At 40.3% G+C, this 16,650-nt stretch overlaps 2 protein-coding genes across 2 annotated transcripts; one reads left to right on the plus strand and one right to left on the minus strand.

Annotated features, from left to right (window-relative positions):
* Window positions 1-6,198: 6,198 nt before the first annotated feature.
* On the minus strand, window positions 6,199-8,649 carry LOC149565603 (uncharacterized). The gene has a single exon (XM_089816358.1). The coding sequence runs from the start codon at window positions 8,647-8,649 to the stop codon at window positions 6,199-6,201; it is 2,451 nt and encodes an 816-aa protein (XP_089672484.1).
* Window positions 8,176-16,265, plus strand: LOC149565604 (uncharacterized). Its single transcript, XM_089819122.1, has 11 exons — window positions 8,176-9,172; window positions 10,924-10,985; window positions 11,097-11,158; window positions 11,249-13,936; window positions 14,038-14,110; window positions 14,207-14,326; window positions 14,416-14,517; window positions 14,789-14,845; window positions 14,955-15,011; window positions 15,083-15,189; window positions 15,884-16,265. Exons 1-11 carry the CDS (start codon window positions 9,010-9,012, stop codon window positions 15,987-15,989), a joined length of 3,597 nt encoding a protein of 1,198 aa, XP_089675248.1. The 5' UTR covers window positions 8,176-9,009; the 3' UTR covers window positions 15,990-16,265.
* Window positions 16,266-16,650: the final 385 nt, after the last annotated feature.

Below are 16,650 nucleotides of genomic sequence, written 5' to 3' on the forward strand. Positions count from 1 at the left end.
GGAAATTGGTGTTATAGCAATACTCACACAGATAAATCCATCTTACCCAAGCCTTCTGCTGATCAGCCACGTAATTCCTCAAGTAGCCTTCCACCCATTTGTTTACTATCTCTGTCTGTCCATCGGTTTGCGGGTGATAACTAGTACTGGGTGTGAGTTCAGTGCCACATAATCGGAACACCTCTCGCCAAAATTGACTCAAAAATCTACTATCCCTGTCACTGACAACATTGCGGGGTATCCCATGTAACCTGAAAACCTCTCTGAAGAATACCTCGGCTACCTGTACTGCAGTATAAGTAGTGGTGATGGGAAAGAAATGAGCATATTTCGTGAGTCTATCTACCACCACATAAATGCAATCACGACCCTGAGCCTTGGGCAACCCGGTAATGAAATCCATGGATATGCATTCCCACTTCTGACGCGGAATGGGAAGTGGCTGTAGAAGTCCTGTTGGAAAGGTGTGCTCCTGTTTATTCTGTTGACAAATAGAACACTCACGAACATACTGCAAAACATCCTTCTTGAGTCCTTTCCATGTAAACCGTTCTCGGACCTGTCTATAAGTTTTAAAGTATCCGGGGTGACCAGCTATAGGTGAGTCATGAAGAGCCCGCATAATAAATTGCTTCACCTTCGATCTTGGGATTAAAAATATCTTGTTCTTGTAAACAATCAACTCATCCACAAGTGTATACCTGGTATCAACAATTTGTCCCGTCAATTATCCCAGATGCCCATGAATCTCTAGCATATTCTGCAATAATCAAATGCTTCCAGTCCTCAGAGATCTCAATCATTGAACTAAGATGTGGTCTGCGTGACAAGGCATCCGCTACCACATTTTGTGTGCCCTTAACATAAGATATATCAAAGTCATATGCCTGTAACTTACTGACCCATTTCTGCTGTCTATCATTGAGATCCCTCTATCCAAGGAAATGTCTTAAACTGTTGTGGTCAGTTTTTATACAAAACTTACCACCTATTAAGTATTGTCTGAACTTAGCTAATGCATGCATGATGGCTAACATCTCCTTATCGTAAATGCTGAATGTTTTCTCTGACCCACAAAGTTTCCTGCTTTCATAAGCAATTGGGTGTTTATCCTGCATCAAAACAGCCCCAATACCATCTCCTGAGGCATCACACTGAAGTTCAAATGGTTTTGAGAAATCAGGCAATGCTAGTACCGGACATGAAGTCATGATCTCCTTGAATCTGTCAAAACAAGCCTGTGCCTTTGCTGTCCAAACGAAAGCTCCCTTTTTAAGCAAATCTGTTATAGGAGCCGCGTGTCGTGAATATCCGCAAACAAATCTGCGGTAGAAGCCACATAAACCAAGGAATCCTCTTAACTGAGTTAGGTTCTCAGGAGTAGGCCACTCCACAATAGCACGAATCTTATCAAGATCCATCCGTACTCCTTCTCTGCTGATAATATGACCTAAGTATAACAACTCAATCATTCCCAAATCGCATTTGGACTCTTTGGCATACAAGGACTCTTCTTGCAAGGTCTTCAATATTGTTTCTAGATGCGCCATGTGCTCCTGCCATGTTTGACTGTATACCAAGATATCATCAAAGAATACCAACACGAATTTTCTCAGCTGATGATGGAAGACCTTATTCATGGTGGACTGGAAAGTAGCTGGTGCATTGGTCAATCCGAATGGCATTACTACAAACTCAAAATGCCCACAGTGACACCTGAATGCAGTCTTCTCAATGTCCTATTTTCTGACTCTAATCTGGTGGTAACCTGATCTCAAACCAATCTTACTAAAGTAGCATGCCCCATGCAGTTCATCTATTAGCTCATCAATCTGTGGAATAGGATATCTATTTTTAATGGTTTTCTTATTCAGCATCCTGTAATCTATACACATCCATAACGAACCATCTTTCTTCTTAACCAAAACTACTGAAGACGCAAAAGGAGACTTACTAGGTCTGATGTGTCCCATCGCAAGAAGCTCCTTGATGGTTTTTTCTATTTCATCTTTGAGCCTTTTTGGATGCCTATATGGAGTGATCATGACTGGTTTAGCACCTTCTTCTAATTTGATGATGTGCTCAATCCCTCTATCAGGTGGTGTACCAGGTGGAATATCGCTGAATACCTTACTATACTTTTCCTTCAATATCTGTATGTCAGAATGATATTCTGTCTTTTGTTGTTTCTCCTGTGTAGGCATGAGGGTACACATGGCTGCCCATTCAAGATCCTCATGTCTCACCAATCTTTCCAATCGTCTAAGAGAAATCGTTCGGATGTCACTATTTCGAATAGCTCTCAACACATGCTGCCTCCCATCTACTTCGAACTTGATCTCCATGTCCTTGAGTCGAAAGGTAACCTCACCCAATAAACGTAACCATGTCATCCCTAAAACGATATCCAAGTCACCCATATTGACCACGTGGTAATCCATTTTGAACTCATAATTATTCAGGCGTAAAGGCATGTCTCTGACTATCCTGTTACACTTAAGAGTGTATCCGTCAGCAACCTGTACTCGAAGCCCTTCGAATTCTTCTGTCTTAATACCACGACGCTCAACCAATCGTGCATCAATGAAGTTATGTGTAGCTCCGGTATCAACCAATGTAATCACCTTCTGTCCTGCTAGAACACCACGTAATCTGAAAGATCCTTCCTGTTGAATGCTAGACAAACGCCCTTGCTGTAGATGCAATTCAGGTTCTTCTTTTTGTTCTGACTTTCCTGTCTCTTCCTCAGATTCTGAACCAGTGTGTTCATCCTCTTTTCCCGCACTGTCGGAATCCGATCCTTCGTAATATGCCCACATAACCCTATTGGCTTTTCCTTTTGGTCGCAAGGGACAATCATGATCCCTGTCATATGGACCTTTGCAATAGAAGCATAATTTCTTCCTTCGCAAGTCATTTAATGCCTCTGTATCTAGGGGTGTGGTAGATTTCCCTTTGGTTTCAATGCTCTTCCCTTTATTTTTATCAAACTTCCTATTGTCTCTGAAAGAGGTAGTACTCCTGCAAGTGAACCTGCTAGAAGGGGCTGTAAGCTCCATACTTCGTGCTTTCCTCATGGCTTCCTGCAGTGTTGGTGGGTCAAATGCCTTAATCCATCCCTTGAGGGGTTCAGACAATCCTTCTGTAAATAAGATAACTAACCTCCTTTCCGATACATCTGGTACCATGACTGACAACCTCTGAAATTCACTAATATAAACCTCCAAATTGCCAGTCTGTCTTAACTGTGCAAGGTCGCGAGAATAAATTTCTGGATCCTTCTTATCGAAACGTTCAACTAATCTATCCACAAAGTCCTGATACGTTGTTATCTGGTTGTGTTGCAAAGTAACCATTCCATGTGACCACCAGTCATGAGCTGCGCCTTCCAGATGCAAGGTAGCATATCTGATGGCATCTATTTCAGAGATAGGCCTTAACGCTAGAAAGGTGTCCAACTTATGAATCCAAGCTTGTGCTGTCATCTGACCACTACCATTGAAAAAGGGTAAAGTAAGTTTACTGACAGCTCGCTGTAACTCACTATCATAACCTCCTCTAGGTCTCCTATTCTGGCGGCTATTCCTCATATGTTCCCTTCTTTGGTTTAAATATCGATCGAAGTTCAATAATTCACGCACATGCGGGGGGTAATGCCTGCCATTCTGCTGTAGCAGCCCTAAGATCATCCTGGAAATCTTCTGGTACATCGTCTTCTCCCATCTCCTGAGCCTCTTCCCTTAGGAAGGTGGGACGAGTAGGCCTATTTGCTGTCCATGATCTGCGCCTAGGAGCACCTTGTGATCCTGCCACACTCCTATCATCGTGATCAGATGTGCCTCTTCCTTGATCCTGAATCCTGGGCTGAATAACTCTTTCCATTATGGTAGTCAAAGCCTGTAGTGTCTGAGTTATTTCTTGTTGTCCGGTAGTCATGATTCTGTAAAATTCTCTAGTTTCATCATCATCGACTCTGGGAAATCTTGGTGGACTTTGTGTTTGTCTTTCACCCATATCTCCGTCCTTAAATATGGTTCTCTTGCAAATATAACACTGGGAATATGGTTGCATAAAAGTACTCTTACCCAATCAGGATGGCAGGACTACTGCTCTGATACCATTGAAATAACCCCTACAGGTTTTTCGCTTTTTTAACACCAAAAAGAACTCAAACTTTATGGGTTAGACATTTCGTCAAATACTTCGTGACAAGCTCGGTTATATTAATAATAATAACAACAACAATGGATCACAAAATGACATGAAACAACATATAAACTTTCTACACAACTACAAAATCAACATTTGTAACCCTAAATTCATCAAGCTACTAGCATATCTCATCCATGCAGAAGGCAAGAACGAATGCGACCTTTGAGAAGAACCCCAACGCAGTATTGAAGAAGACGTGGTACTCTGGTTGTGGTGATAACAGGAGGATATTGCCTTCGGTTCTTGTAAGGAGGAGCACTTAAAGGTCCATTGTACAAGAGCTGATGAAATGTAGCGCCGCCCAAAAGTAAATCACCATTGGACTGGATTTTTGGACTAGTGTCTTTCTTGGATTCATACCAATGTCAGACTGTTGTTACCATGAACCGCCCTTGGCAACGAGTCCGAGATTTGACTAGCACCTGCTCCTTATTGTTTCATCTGCTTTCTGAATGCTCTGCATTGCCGCCCAAGTCTTCGTGTCCACAGTAATCCGACGGCGAATGGTGAGGGAGCTCTGGTCGGATTCAGATCTGAGATTTTTCCTGTCTAAACCGTGATCCACAGAGTCGCCCAAGAGGAATGTTAGGCCCGCGGGTCGCGGGGGGGGAAATAGAACCGGTGTGCAGAGGTAAAATTCGAATGCTCTTTGCCCAATGCGATCCTTATTCCCTGCCGTCGGGTGACCCAGATAAGGTTACAACTAATCGACTCCTGATGCAATTTATGACAGCATTAGCACCTGCGATTTGGGAGTAGAGCGCGATTTGGCAGTGAACGAATTTGCCTTTGCTGTGGTACTCGTTTGACTGGTGCGTTATTTTGTCAGCTCGCAGACGGTGGGTTTTTCCCCTGACGGCACTGATTCGTCTAGACGAAGTCGGACAGATATGAAGGAATTGATTATCTTTCAAATTCTCCAATTCTCAGGATTCCAAGAAGTCATTCCCCTTAACCTAATCTGAATATGCAGATAAGCCCAACATGAAATGGTTGGAGACCACTTCCCATGTGCAACCCTTCGGAAGATATCTCACTTCCTCAGTTATGCAGATCCAAGGGAGTTTTCGTTCTCGAAGATCAAATGGAATTTGCCGGCCGGAGACCACAAATTGCTCCAATATGATAAATAGTAGAATCCACAAAATCGCTTGTTCCAAACGGGAGCCCTATGTCCTCTATTTATTCACTTCGCTGAGAAGTTTCTGGAAGTTTTCCGGAATCATCTTTTATGATGTAAAACTTTATAAAATTAAATAAATAACTTTATAAAGTTAGAGTACAACCTTAATTTAATATTAGGACGAGTAGGCCCCACTTACTCAATTATTATTCTTCGAGAGCAAAATTGTAATTATCGGAAGACAAAAATGACCCTCTTCCCATAATCATTTGCCTACGAGAGTCGATGATAGGCAAATCCCCTGTAAAGTTATGCCGCTAAAAAGGGGACATGACAGGGGGGCGGGGGGGGGAACACGCGGATTGAGGGGGAGATTTAAAAAAAAAAAAAAAAAACCAAATGATAAATAACAATGAAATTGCTCAAAAAAAAAAGAAAAAAAAAAAGAAAAAAGAAGAAGAACATAAAACCAAAAAAGACCAAATAATAAATAACAATAAGAATGAACTAAGAATGAGAAACAAAATATTAAAAAAAAATAAAAAAAATAAAAATCAGGGGGATCACAAAGGAAAGAATGAACCTCGGGGACCACGATAAAGTAAGAGAAAAAACAAGAACAAGGACATAGCCGAACACCGAAAGAGAAGGGTCATTAGAGAAGGAATGAAGAAACAAAGAAAGACAAGGGAAACAAAGGAACCAAAGATGGGGGCGTCCTAAAGATCCCGACAATAAAGAGAAAGGAATGAGAAAAGAAGAAAAGGAAGAGAGCAATCACCGACCTCAAACAGGCCACCAACTAGGGAGAAACTAGGAGCAAGGAGGCGAGGGGAGACCGACGGACTCAGAACACCAAAGGATCAAGGTCGTTGGTCTTTAGTCAGCAAAGGAAGCCACGAAGGGTTTAAGGTCCACCCATCGTCTCTGTTGAGGTTGACAGGGTGATTGCTGATAACTATAGCTTCTTTGAGCTTCCTTTTAAAATAGTTGTCCTCCTTGGATACGATTTGGGCATCTTCTAAACAAATGTGGTGCTTAGTGGCTGACGAGTGCTCCGCTAAAGCAGACTGATGAACCCTGTCGTGTCTAATGTCGGCACTATGCTCCTTGATTCTAGTGCTGAAAGAGCGACCAGTTTCACCAATATACGGAATCCCGCAAGAGCAAGAAACTTTGTAGACTCCTGATGCTGAAAAAACATCAATGGCATCTTTGAGAGCGGGGGTACGATTCTTGAGCCTAAACCAAGGTTTGAAGGCCACGCGTAGGCCTTTTCTGCTCAGAATCTTGGCAAGTTTCTGGGAGACCCCATCTATAAAGGGAAGTGACACAACAGCGGGAGGCGGAGAGGGGTTGGGTTGGGGAGGAGAGAGGGAAAAAAAGAAAGAGCGAGCACGGACAAAGGCCCTAGAGATTTGTTTGTGGGAGTACCCATTTAGTCTAAAGACTTGGCGGAGGTGGGTCAACTCCGAATTTAAGTGGTCATCATCACAAATCTTGAGGGCTCTTAAGGCTAAGGTCTTGAGCGTGCCAACTTTTTGGCTCGGATGGTGGTGAGAAGAAGCATGAAGGTACAGATCGGTGTGCGTGGCCTTCCGAAACACTCGACGTCCCAGAGAGCCGTCTGGTTTCTTAATGAGTAAAATATCAAGGAAGGGCAATTGATTGTTGGTTTCAAGCTCTTTGGTAAAAGCAATGCTAGGAGAGATGTTGTTGAGATGAATGTGAAACTCTTCTAGTTTATCAATACCATGGGGCCAACAAACATTGGTATCATCAACGTACCGCTTCCACCATTTAGGCTTGAGGGGGAAAGAGTGGAGGGCCAACTCTTCAAAGTGCTGCATATAAAGGTTAGCAATAACCGGGGAGAGTGGGGAGCCCATGGCGACCCCATCCACTTGTTCAAAGAAAGTCCCTTGGAAGGAGAAGAAGGTGGACCTTAAACAAAGATCAACCATATTAGCGATCTCAACATTAGTTTTCCTTTCCACAATACCAACGACGTCAGGAATAGGAACCTTCGTGAAGAGGGAGACCACATCAAAGCTAACCAAGATGCCATTCTCATCTAGTTTGGACTCTTTGATGAAGCTAACAAAGTGGGAGGAATCTTTGATGAAGGAGTTGGAATGGCCAAGAAGCGGAGAGATAAGCTTGGCAAGATGGGCGGCAAGATGGTAAGTGGGAGAACCTCTGGTGTCCATGATGGGTCTAAGGGGAATGCCAGTTTTGTGAATCTTGGGGACACCATAGATGCGAGGGGTTAACTCTTTGGACGGTAAAAGCCTCTTTTTTGTGACATCATCCAAAGAAGAGGAGGAAATGGCCCTTCTAACATTCTTGGAAATCTTAGAGCATGGGTTGAAGGAGAGGGGTTTGTAGCTGCTAGAATCAGAGAGAAGGTCTGTCATTTTAGCAAGGTAGTCATGCCTGTTCATAATGACAGTAGCATTGCCTTTGTCTGCTTTGACAAGTATAACATCGTTATTTTTCAAAAAATTGTTGAAGGCCATGGATTCTCTCTTCGAGGTGTTACGCTTAGGAGGTTTAGCATGTCTAAGTGTAACCGCACAGTCTTGCCGAATTTCATCAGCAACATCATGGGGGAGCGAACGGATGGCACTCTCAATCTCCACTAAGAAATCCACACGCGGAACCTCATGGGGGGCAAGGGCAAAATTGAGACCACGCTTGACAAAATTAAAGGTTAGCGGGTCAAGAAAAGCACTGGAAAGATTAACCACCAATTTGTTCTCCCAACCAGAAATGGTGGGGGCCACGCTTCCAAGGTTGACCGGGCTAGAAGTGGAAAAAGGGAGAGAATGGTTTGAGGGACGCTCCAAAAAGTTATTGGTTGTAACGAGAGGAGGGGTAGGCGGAGATCGCGGGCTCAAATGGGGAGAGGCAACATCAACCAAGATAGAATTAATGCAAGAAGGAGAGGAGTAAGAGAGGTTAGCGAAGGACGTACCCGGATGTAAATGCGATTGAACATCTTTATGCGGTTGGACGCCAAGTTGAGACACCCGCTGGTTACTAGCCGTTGGAGAGAAGGATCCGTTGGGAGGGAGTGACCGATGGGGGATCAATGCGAGCTCCTCTGTCTTCAGCGACTCCTGCTTCACGAGTTTAGGGGAGGATCTTGGCGAGAAGACAGAAAACACATTCCGCTGCGTGCTAGTAGAGTTGGAAAGTGGCGGCAATGATTTATACTTAGAAGGGTCAGCATGGGGGGAATTTTGCTTCGCTGGTGCAGGGGAAGGTATTGTGTCTATCGCCAGTACAGTCAGATGTTTCGCTGACAGCATCTGACAGTACTTTCAGCATCAAGTGCGCGCAGCAATCGTTTATACCTGCCCGGCTCGGTGCAGGGCCAAGATTTTGGGTGTTACAAGAGTGATTTTGATTTTATGTACGTTTGACCGCGGCTCCTACGGCTATCTACATGATCCAGCTGTTTTCTTCCCGCCCGGTCCCATCCCTGTTGCATGGCACCTCGACAATTATTATAAATTGACGGGGCCTTGTTTGGACAAGCAACATGGAAATGTTGGATTTTTTGCATTCTTTGTCACTCATGGCGAGAGAGAAGTGAAGCGTCCATCAGGCCTGCATCTCTTTGTGTTTGGAGAGTATTTGAGATTGAGAGGCAGAGGTGAATTCACACCATGGAAGTGGAGGCTTTTCAGGAATGTTGGAAGGAAGAATCTCTCACCTTCGTGAGGGAAGAGTTTTATGAGAGTATTCAAGCTCCCAAGTGGTTTGATTTTACCCTTCCTGTCCCAGAGGAACCTCTAATTGACGACAATGCATGGTTTTGTGTTCGAGTTGGTATGTTCTATTCCATAACCTCATTGTGCTTTCATAGTTTTTTTTTTGTTCTTGTCATTGTTCCAGTAGTTTGCGTCAGATTTCTATCATACCCACTCCGAATTTCTTCATCTCTGCCTATCTTTCATGGCTTTTGAGGTTTTCGGGTCTAGGTCATTTAGGGGTTTCAGAGGCTTCTGGGGATCTGAGGGGTTTGGGCGAACCCACTGAGGGATTAATGTTCTTCCGTCTCTTCTGTAGAGAGGGAAGTTGATGTTCCCACATGATCATTTGTAAGACGCGCAATCAAACGGTATCTTATTGGCCAAATCCATCGTTGGAAGATAAAGTATATATCTCATGGTGGAGGGTGCATGAGATTTTATCTATCTAGAGAGTGTATACCTTCTAGATGAAATTTTAGTAGATTTGAAATTACCGCACTGAGTTAGACACACGGTTGATCTTTTTTCTTGGCAATGGGGTCACTAGAAAGAGCCAAGATGTCAGAAACTAATCAAATTAGGCAGCTTATTCCAGAAGAGCATTGTATTTTGACACACAAATTGTATAAAAAAACCAGGCATTCAGGTAGTTATTCATTAAAGGTCACACTTCAAACAGAGGTACCATATCATATAGGGACACATATCATGCATAGAAGGGATCGTTGAGGGTGGGACAATGAAACCTGCAGAGATCAGATTATACAGGGAGCGCACTGTATCTATATTGTCAGAAAGCAGTTGTACTCTTATCCCCAAAAGCCCAAAAGGAAAGCAAAGGGAAATCGATCGTGGTTTGGATAATCTTTTTTCGGAAGTTCTGCCTAGAGTAGTCTTTGTTGTGAAAAATAATATTGGTGATTGTTTATAGGTTTTAAATGCTTTTTGAATTTGCATTATTTCATTCGTCAACGGATAGATAAATGAACAATTCTCTCTTTTTCCGATATCAAGTTGGTTGGATTTGCATTTTTGCATCAATGGAAACCATAATCTTCATCCCAAGAAAACTTTGAGCTCTGTCTGTTTCTCGAGTAAAAGGATTCTGTGTCCTCCACCTGGGGAGGTAGAAGTGCACTTGTGAGATTGTGTAATAGAGAGAACCTATCCAGTATCCAATGAACTTGGGAGATAGTTTCACCTCTCCCAGAAGAGGGGAAGTACACCACATTTCTCAAGCGGAGGAAGGACTAGGGATAGAGCCTATCCAATTTTACTCTTGGATGTTACATTGCTTGATTGAACAATGACAGGGTTCAAACTTGGTATTCCCCCCGTTGATCGCTGTAACTTAATGTGAGGGCTTGTAACTTAATGTGAGGGCTGATGAGGTCGCTTTGCTTCAGAATTAAAATATTGAGAATAAAGTTTGTATAGTTCAATGGCATGCATGGGCTAGTCGTCCTGATTTCATATTCAGAAGTATTCTGTAGATTGAATTAGGAACTTCAGGTGATGGGTTTAATAATATAATTCAGATTTACTAGAGATGGTCCCATTTCTCCTAATTGCATATTCTTTAGATGTAGTTTATCTAGATCTGCAGTTTGTCATTGTATCTTATTTGATTTTTCAACTCCACAATGATTACTATCTATTTGTGCATGAGATTGCTAATTTTTTGTTTCCAGTTCATTTATTAGGTCAAAAAATAATTTGTTTGCGATTGACTTAAACTTTTCTAGTTTGAATGATTCTATTTTATGTTATGAACTTATGTATAGAACGGAAACTTTTGATGTTGATTTGTTTTCTGTTCTGATTTAGGATGTGATCAGAAACATGGCATGCTCTTGGATCAAACACCTAAACCTTCTTACTTGCTGAAGGTTGGGATTATTTTATTCCTTTCGGTATACAATATCTTAATTGTTATATGTACTTGTTATTTGATGATTCTAACTAGAAGGATGACTGCTGATTTTCTACCTTATATTCAGCCTCAAGCATCCAAATCTGTTGGTTTTCTTTCCAAGTCACCCACAATGGAGGGTAAATCCAGGTGAGGTCTATCATCATTTCGTACACTTATTCTCTGGAGGCACTAACCATTAGTTCCCATGCTGACTTTGGCCTTGCATGCTGCTATCAGCGTTAGGCCAAGACTAAGAGCTCAGTTATCTACCCCAACTTCAAAGGGCAAGGACAGAACACCAGGGAAAGCAAAACCTACAGTTATGTCTGCTAGCAAACTTAGACATAAACAATGTGAGGAGAACGAGGATCCAAACTCAACAGATATTGGAACCCTTAATTGCAAAATGGTTGTCATTGGTGCTGAAGGCCTTTCATCTCTGAAACCATCATCCAATACAGATGGGTTGGACAGTTTAAAGGAGAATCCACCAGGTATCTTGACAGGAGAACAGGTAGTTCCAGCATCCGATATCAATTTAACGCCACAAAATCAATCTATCAATAAAGTCACTACAGCCTTTTCCACACCCCGGATTAAGAAAAATCACTCAGTAAAAAGAGAACCCTTCAGAAGTAACCCAGCTTTGTCAAAGGGGACGAATACTGCTGCTAGAAGCAAAGCAGCTGCACCAAGGCGCATATTGTTTGAAACTCCAACTAAATCTGTGAAGAAGACTCCGTCAAAAGACCTTACACCCGTGAGAAAACACTTTTCTAATCCTAAAAAACACGAAGAGTTTGCTGCAAATGATAATAAATACTGTTCACCTGCAAAGGAAACTCCTAGGGTGTGTTTAACTCCTTGCAGTCTCCAGCCTAGTGAGTCTCCTCTTTCAAAGGTTCATAATTCCCCAAGTTCTTCAAAGCCAAAAGATTCTAGAAAAGCAAGAAATCACCTTCGATCAAATAGAAAAGTCCTGGTCTCTGAACAAAGTAATGAGAAAGAAAGTTTAACAAGGGCAATTGTACAGGAAACTGATTTGGTACAGGGGAAGGTTGGAAGCACTTATACAGATGGAGGGTGTAGTCAGAATCGATCATCAATTAAACAGTCACACACTGGCAACAATGATGAACAGAATCCTCCAATATATCCTGGAGAAACTAGTAAAGAAGGAAATTCCAATTTAACTGGGAAGCATGAATCTCGAACGGAAGAACAATATGTGGCACAGCTTGCTTCTATAATTCCTGGCAAGCGATTAACCTATGGCATTAGTGAGATAGAAATCCAGAAAGCATCTGAGAGCTATGGTGCAGAGGAATCTACATCTAATCAAGATGAAGGAAATGGGGTGGAGTTCTTCAAAGATTTGAGAAAGGGCAAGGAAAACAAGAATCAAAATCATTCCGATGGGAAAATTGAGATAGCAAATCTCGAAGTTAGACAAAATGATGATCAGAGTAAATTTGATGAGGAAGCTGATGATCATCATCTAGAAATGAGAGGTCATGAAGCTGAGATGAATTTGACCACAGAAAATAGAGTAGCTAGAGAACTAACATTGATAAAAAATTCGCTTCCTTCTGAATTAGTGTCCAACCTTCAAAATGAATCTGATGGGAAAAATGAGAAAGAAATCCTTAAAGACAGAAAGAATGATGATGAGCGTATTCAATATGTGATGCCTATTGATGGAAGTCTACAAGAGAAAGAAAAGAATGATGGTTCTGCTTCTGAGTCAGTGTTAAGTGGTAGAAATATAAGGGTGATAGAAACGACAGCTCAGAAAACTGAATTTGATGTGAAGCACAATGAACAAAACTTAGGAGACGGGGCTAATAAATTTGTTATGTGCTGCTCAGCTGCTGAAAACAAAGGATCCGATGCTGAAAATTCAATTATAATTTGGATGGGGTCTGAATCTGAGTCTAAACTTGAAGTTGATTCTGATCAGAGAGCTGAGACAAAAACTGAAGATGGAAAACTTGATGGGAAAGATGCATTAGATGTCAGACATAATGATAACAATCTAAAAGAACGAAAAACTGAAGTGATGAATTCTGGTACTGAAAACCAGAAAGTGGGTGAAGTTCTGACAATTTTTGACTTTGGGCATACAAGAGCCATGCTAGAAACTGGAGTTGTAGTTGAGTCTTCAAAGTTTGTGTCCAAGGCTATGGGAAAAAGGGATCATTTTTATCTGAAGAACAAGCAAAATTTAAAGGAGAATGAAGATCATGTTATATTTGATGAAGAGCATGACATCAGAGGAACAAAAGAAGGGAAAGCAGGGGAAGCCATTCAGTTGGAGTCTGATTTAAAATTTCAGAGCAAGAGATTCCACAAAGATGTAAGTTCAGATTCTAGGAAGTGTTTGGAGGTTATTGCGAATGTTGCAGTTCAATGTGTGAAAGAAGATAATAGTGATTCAATGCAAAAGATAGATAAAGGTGACTTGGTACCTGAAAATGGCGAGAATGTAGGCCTTTCTTGCAACAAGCTAAAAGACCATACCATTAAGGTTGATATTTCTGATTCCGGGACTTGCCTTTCAGAGGTTAATCACCAGGTTCATCTTGTAGGAAATGAGATAATCAAAGCTGATGTCTGCCACACAAACTGTTTAGAAACTTTTGAGGATTACCGCCATGGAGGATCAAATTGTCTTCAATCAAAGCCCGATAGAAGTTCTCAGTTATTTATTTCAGGTTCCTTATGCAGTGAAGTTGTTTGTCAGCTACCAAGGAACTGTGACGAAACACCTCAAATTGCTGAACTCAAAAAAAATGAGGAGATTGGGTTGTTTGACAGAGATTGTTTCCCGCATTCAAAATCGGATGGAGCTGTGGAAATTTTAGCTGTTGCAGATTGTGCTGTAAACAAAGAAAATCTCTCCACTCCATCAAAAGGAGAGAAGAGGTAAGCTACCTATTCTCTTTATCATTTTCTTTGTATAAAGAAATTTGTATTTTGATCTGGAAACTCCAAAATTGATATGATTTCTTACAATCTTTCAACAGGACAAGTGGTGAGATGAACTCAAAGATAAATTGTTCTAATGGTGAAGCCTGTCAAGATGATAGTTGCTGCATGGTTGGCCTCCCAATTATTTCATTTATTGCTATATCAGTTTATCTTCACCCAGAAAAACATGCATGGTATATTAATTAATAATCTCTCTGTTAACAGGCGTTCTCCACATGCCAGACAGCACTGCCAACAAAAGTTTATGGTACATCTACACCACATGCATTCAACCATAAGAAGATTAAACCTACATTGCCTAAACCTTTTCGATTGAGAACTGCGGTATGCAAATGGTCTTTCTGGAAGAGAACAATTTTGGAATCTTATTATTACTTTACAGCAACCTATGATTTGTATGTTCTTTCTTGTAGGAAAGAGGAGAGCGTAAGGAGAACAGCCTCCACAAGAGAACACAAGTTGCGGAAGAAAATGAAACCTCACCAATGAGGGCAATAAGGGCAAACAAAATGCAGGTTAGCCCCTTTCTGGGTAGTTTGAATTCACACTTAGGCAACTTAAATTTTGTGTAGCTTTGAGGAGAAGATAGACATGATTAAAATTTAGAAACCGTTAATGTTCTGGATCTAAATAAAACTCGTTATATAGACAATCATGCAAGGTAAAGGTCTTTCTTGAAGATAACTAATAACAGGTCTTTCATGAAGCTGTTTTCTAATAATTATGAGCTTAGAAACTTTAAATTCTGTAATCTTGATTGCTTTTCATAATTATTTTCCACAACAGGGTAACCACTCACATATTGATCCATCAAAGCACGGGAAACCTGAAACACCTAAATCTGTGAGTGTTTTGTGTGAAGCAACGCTTGAGGGCTTCATTATTTGGAGTTTCTCCTTATATCTATCACTAACACCCTCTTTTTATCTGAATGTTTTTTCTGATATGGTAGCATGAAGGGAAACTCAAATCCAGACCTAGGAATATTGATGTTGTCAAAGCAAAAATGGTATACTCTATGTTGACTTATTAAATAATTAACATGCTGAAATTTAAATGCTGACATAATTCAATCTCTAGTTGGATGACATAGGAGAAGAAATAAAAAGCATTCCAGAGGAGGCACTACACCATCGGCCTGTTGTTAAGATGCCAAACTTTTGCAAACCACCTTTCAAACCTATGAGGTGTCTTGCTCTCTCCTTTTCTTTTCAAAACTTCTAGAGTTTACATTATTTGTTGAATGTGTTGACCTTAAATTCTCTATAAAACCTCATTTCCTGTACTAACAACTTTGCTAGTAATTGTTGCTCTGCTCATTTTATTGAAAGCGAAGAGTATTTGTTCTTATAAAGCATAACCTCTAGGTTATGGTTGTTATCATCTGAAACGTAATATGCATCTAATTTGTATGCAGGACAGTAACATTGTGGCATCTAATTGATGATTTTATTCCATTCTAATATCTGATTCAGATGTTTCTTCTATCTTAATAAATTAACTAGAATTTGTGTTGATGATTTTATTCCATTCTAATATCTGATTCAGATGTTTCTTCTATCTTAATAAATTAACTAGAATTTGTGTTGATGATTTTATTCCATTCTAATATCTGATTCAGATGTTTCTTCTATCTTAATAAATTATCTAGAATTTGTGTTGATGATTTTATTCCATTCTAATATCTGATTCAGATGTTTCTTCTATCTTAATAAATTATCTAGAATTTGTGTTGAGTTATTTCTAAGGTAGCTAGTTTGGATTTTGTATCCTACGTAACTTTCTTTTAGAATAAAAAAGATTTGGCATGATCCAATGCGATCCGGGAAGCTTAAAGGACTAAAACTTACTTCACTGATCTGTTTGGTGATGATGTTATAGATCAACTAAAAAGCTGACAACACCCAAGGAGCCAAATTTTCATCCCATGCACTCCAAAAGGGACTGTACGAAAGGAGTGGAATCATCGGTCAGAGCTGCAGTTTGAATTTCAATCTGGTGTTGGTTCAATCATTCTTGAAATCGCGACAATTCTACGATTCTTTATTCTTATCAAGTGTAAAATAAGAGGCTTAGATGCGGATGTTGTAAATTATGTGCCCGAGATTTTATTGCTTGTATGTATATTTGAGCGTAATTCGTTCAGAGAAGCCTTTTCCAGCAGTCGAAGAATGTAATACTCTGCTGATGCAAAACAGTCTGTAAAGTAAATAAATTTTTTTTGAGAGTAATGACAATTTTTAGTAAGATAAGCATTATAAAAGTATTATTTATTAAATTTTGATTTATTTTAATATAATTTAAAAAAACGAAGTTGAAAAATGTATCATTCTATTGAAGGATTCGAATAGTATAGATTAGGTCTTTATTGTCTATTAAAATGATATTAAGGGTATTTATAAAAAAAAGTTTTTGAAAATTGTGTTAGTATGAATTATGTTATTCAGCGCAACGTTCCAATGTTTAATTCTCATATTTATTTGGGAAAGTTGAGTTTTTAGCAAGTCTTTGAATGATTTTCTTTACATTAGGATATTTAATTATAAAAAAATATAATAGTAAAAGTAAAAATGTATTCTTAACATCTTTTCTACTTGTGTTGGATTTTGTTTTAGACTCTTTTCGGCTTGCAATGTTTTAATTGTTTT

Source organism: Cupressus sempervirens, chromosome 3 (genome assembly GCF_028749045.1).
Source record: "Cupressus sempervirens isolate cs-2001-9-10 chromosome 3, ASM2874904v1, whole genome shotgun sequence".
Classification (NCBI taxonomy): domain Eukaryota; kingdom Viridiplantae; phylum Streptophyta; class Pinopsida; order Cupressales; family Cupressaceae; genus Cupressus; species Cupressus sempervirens.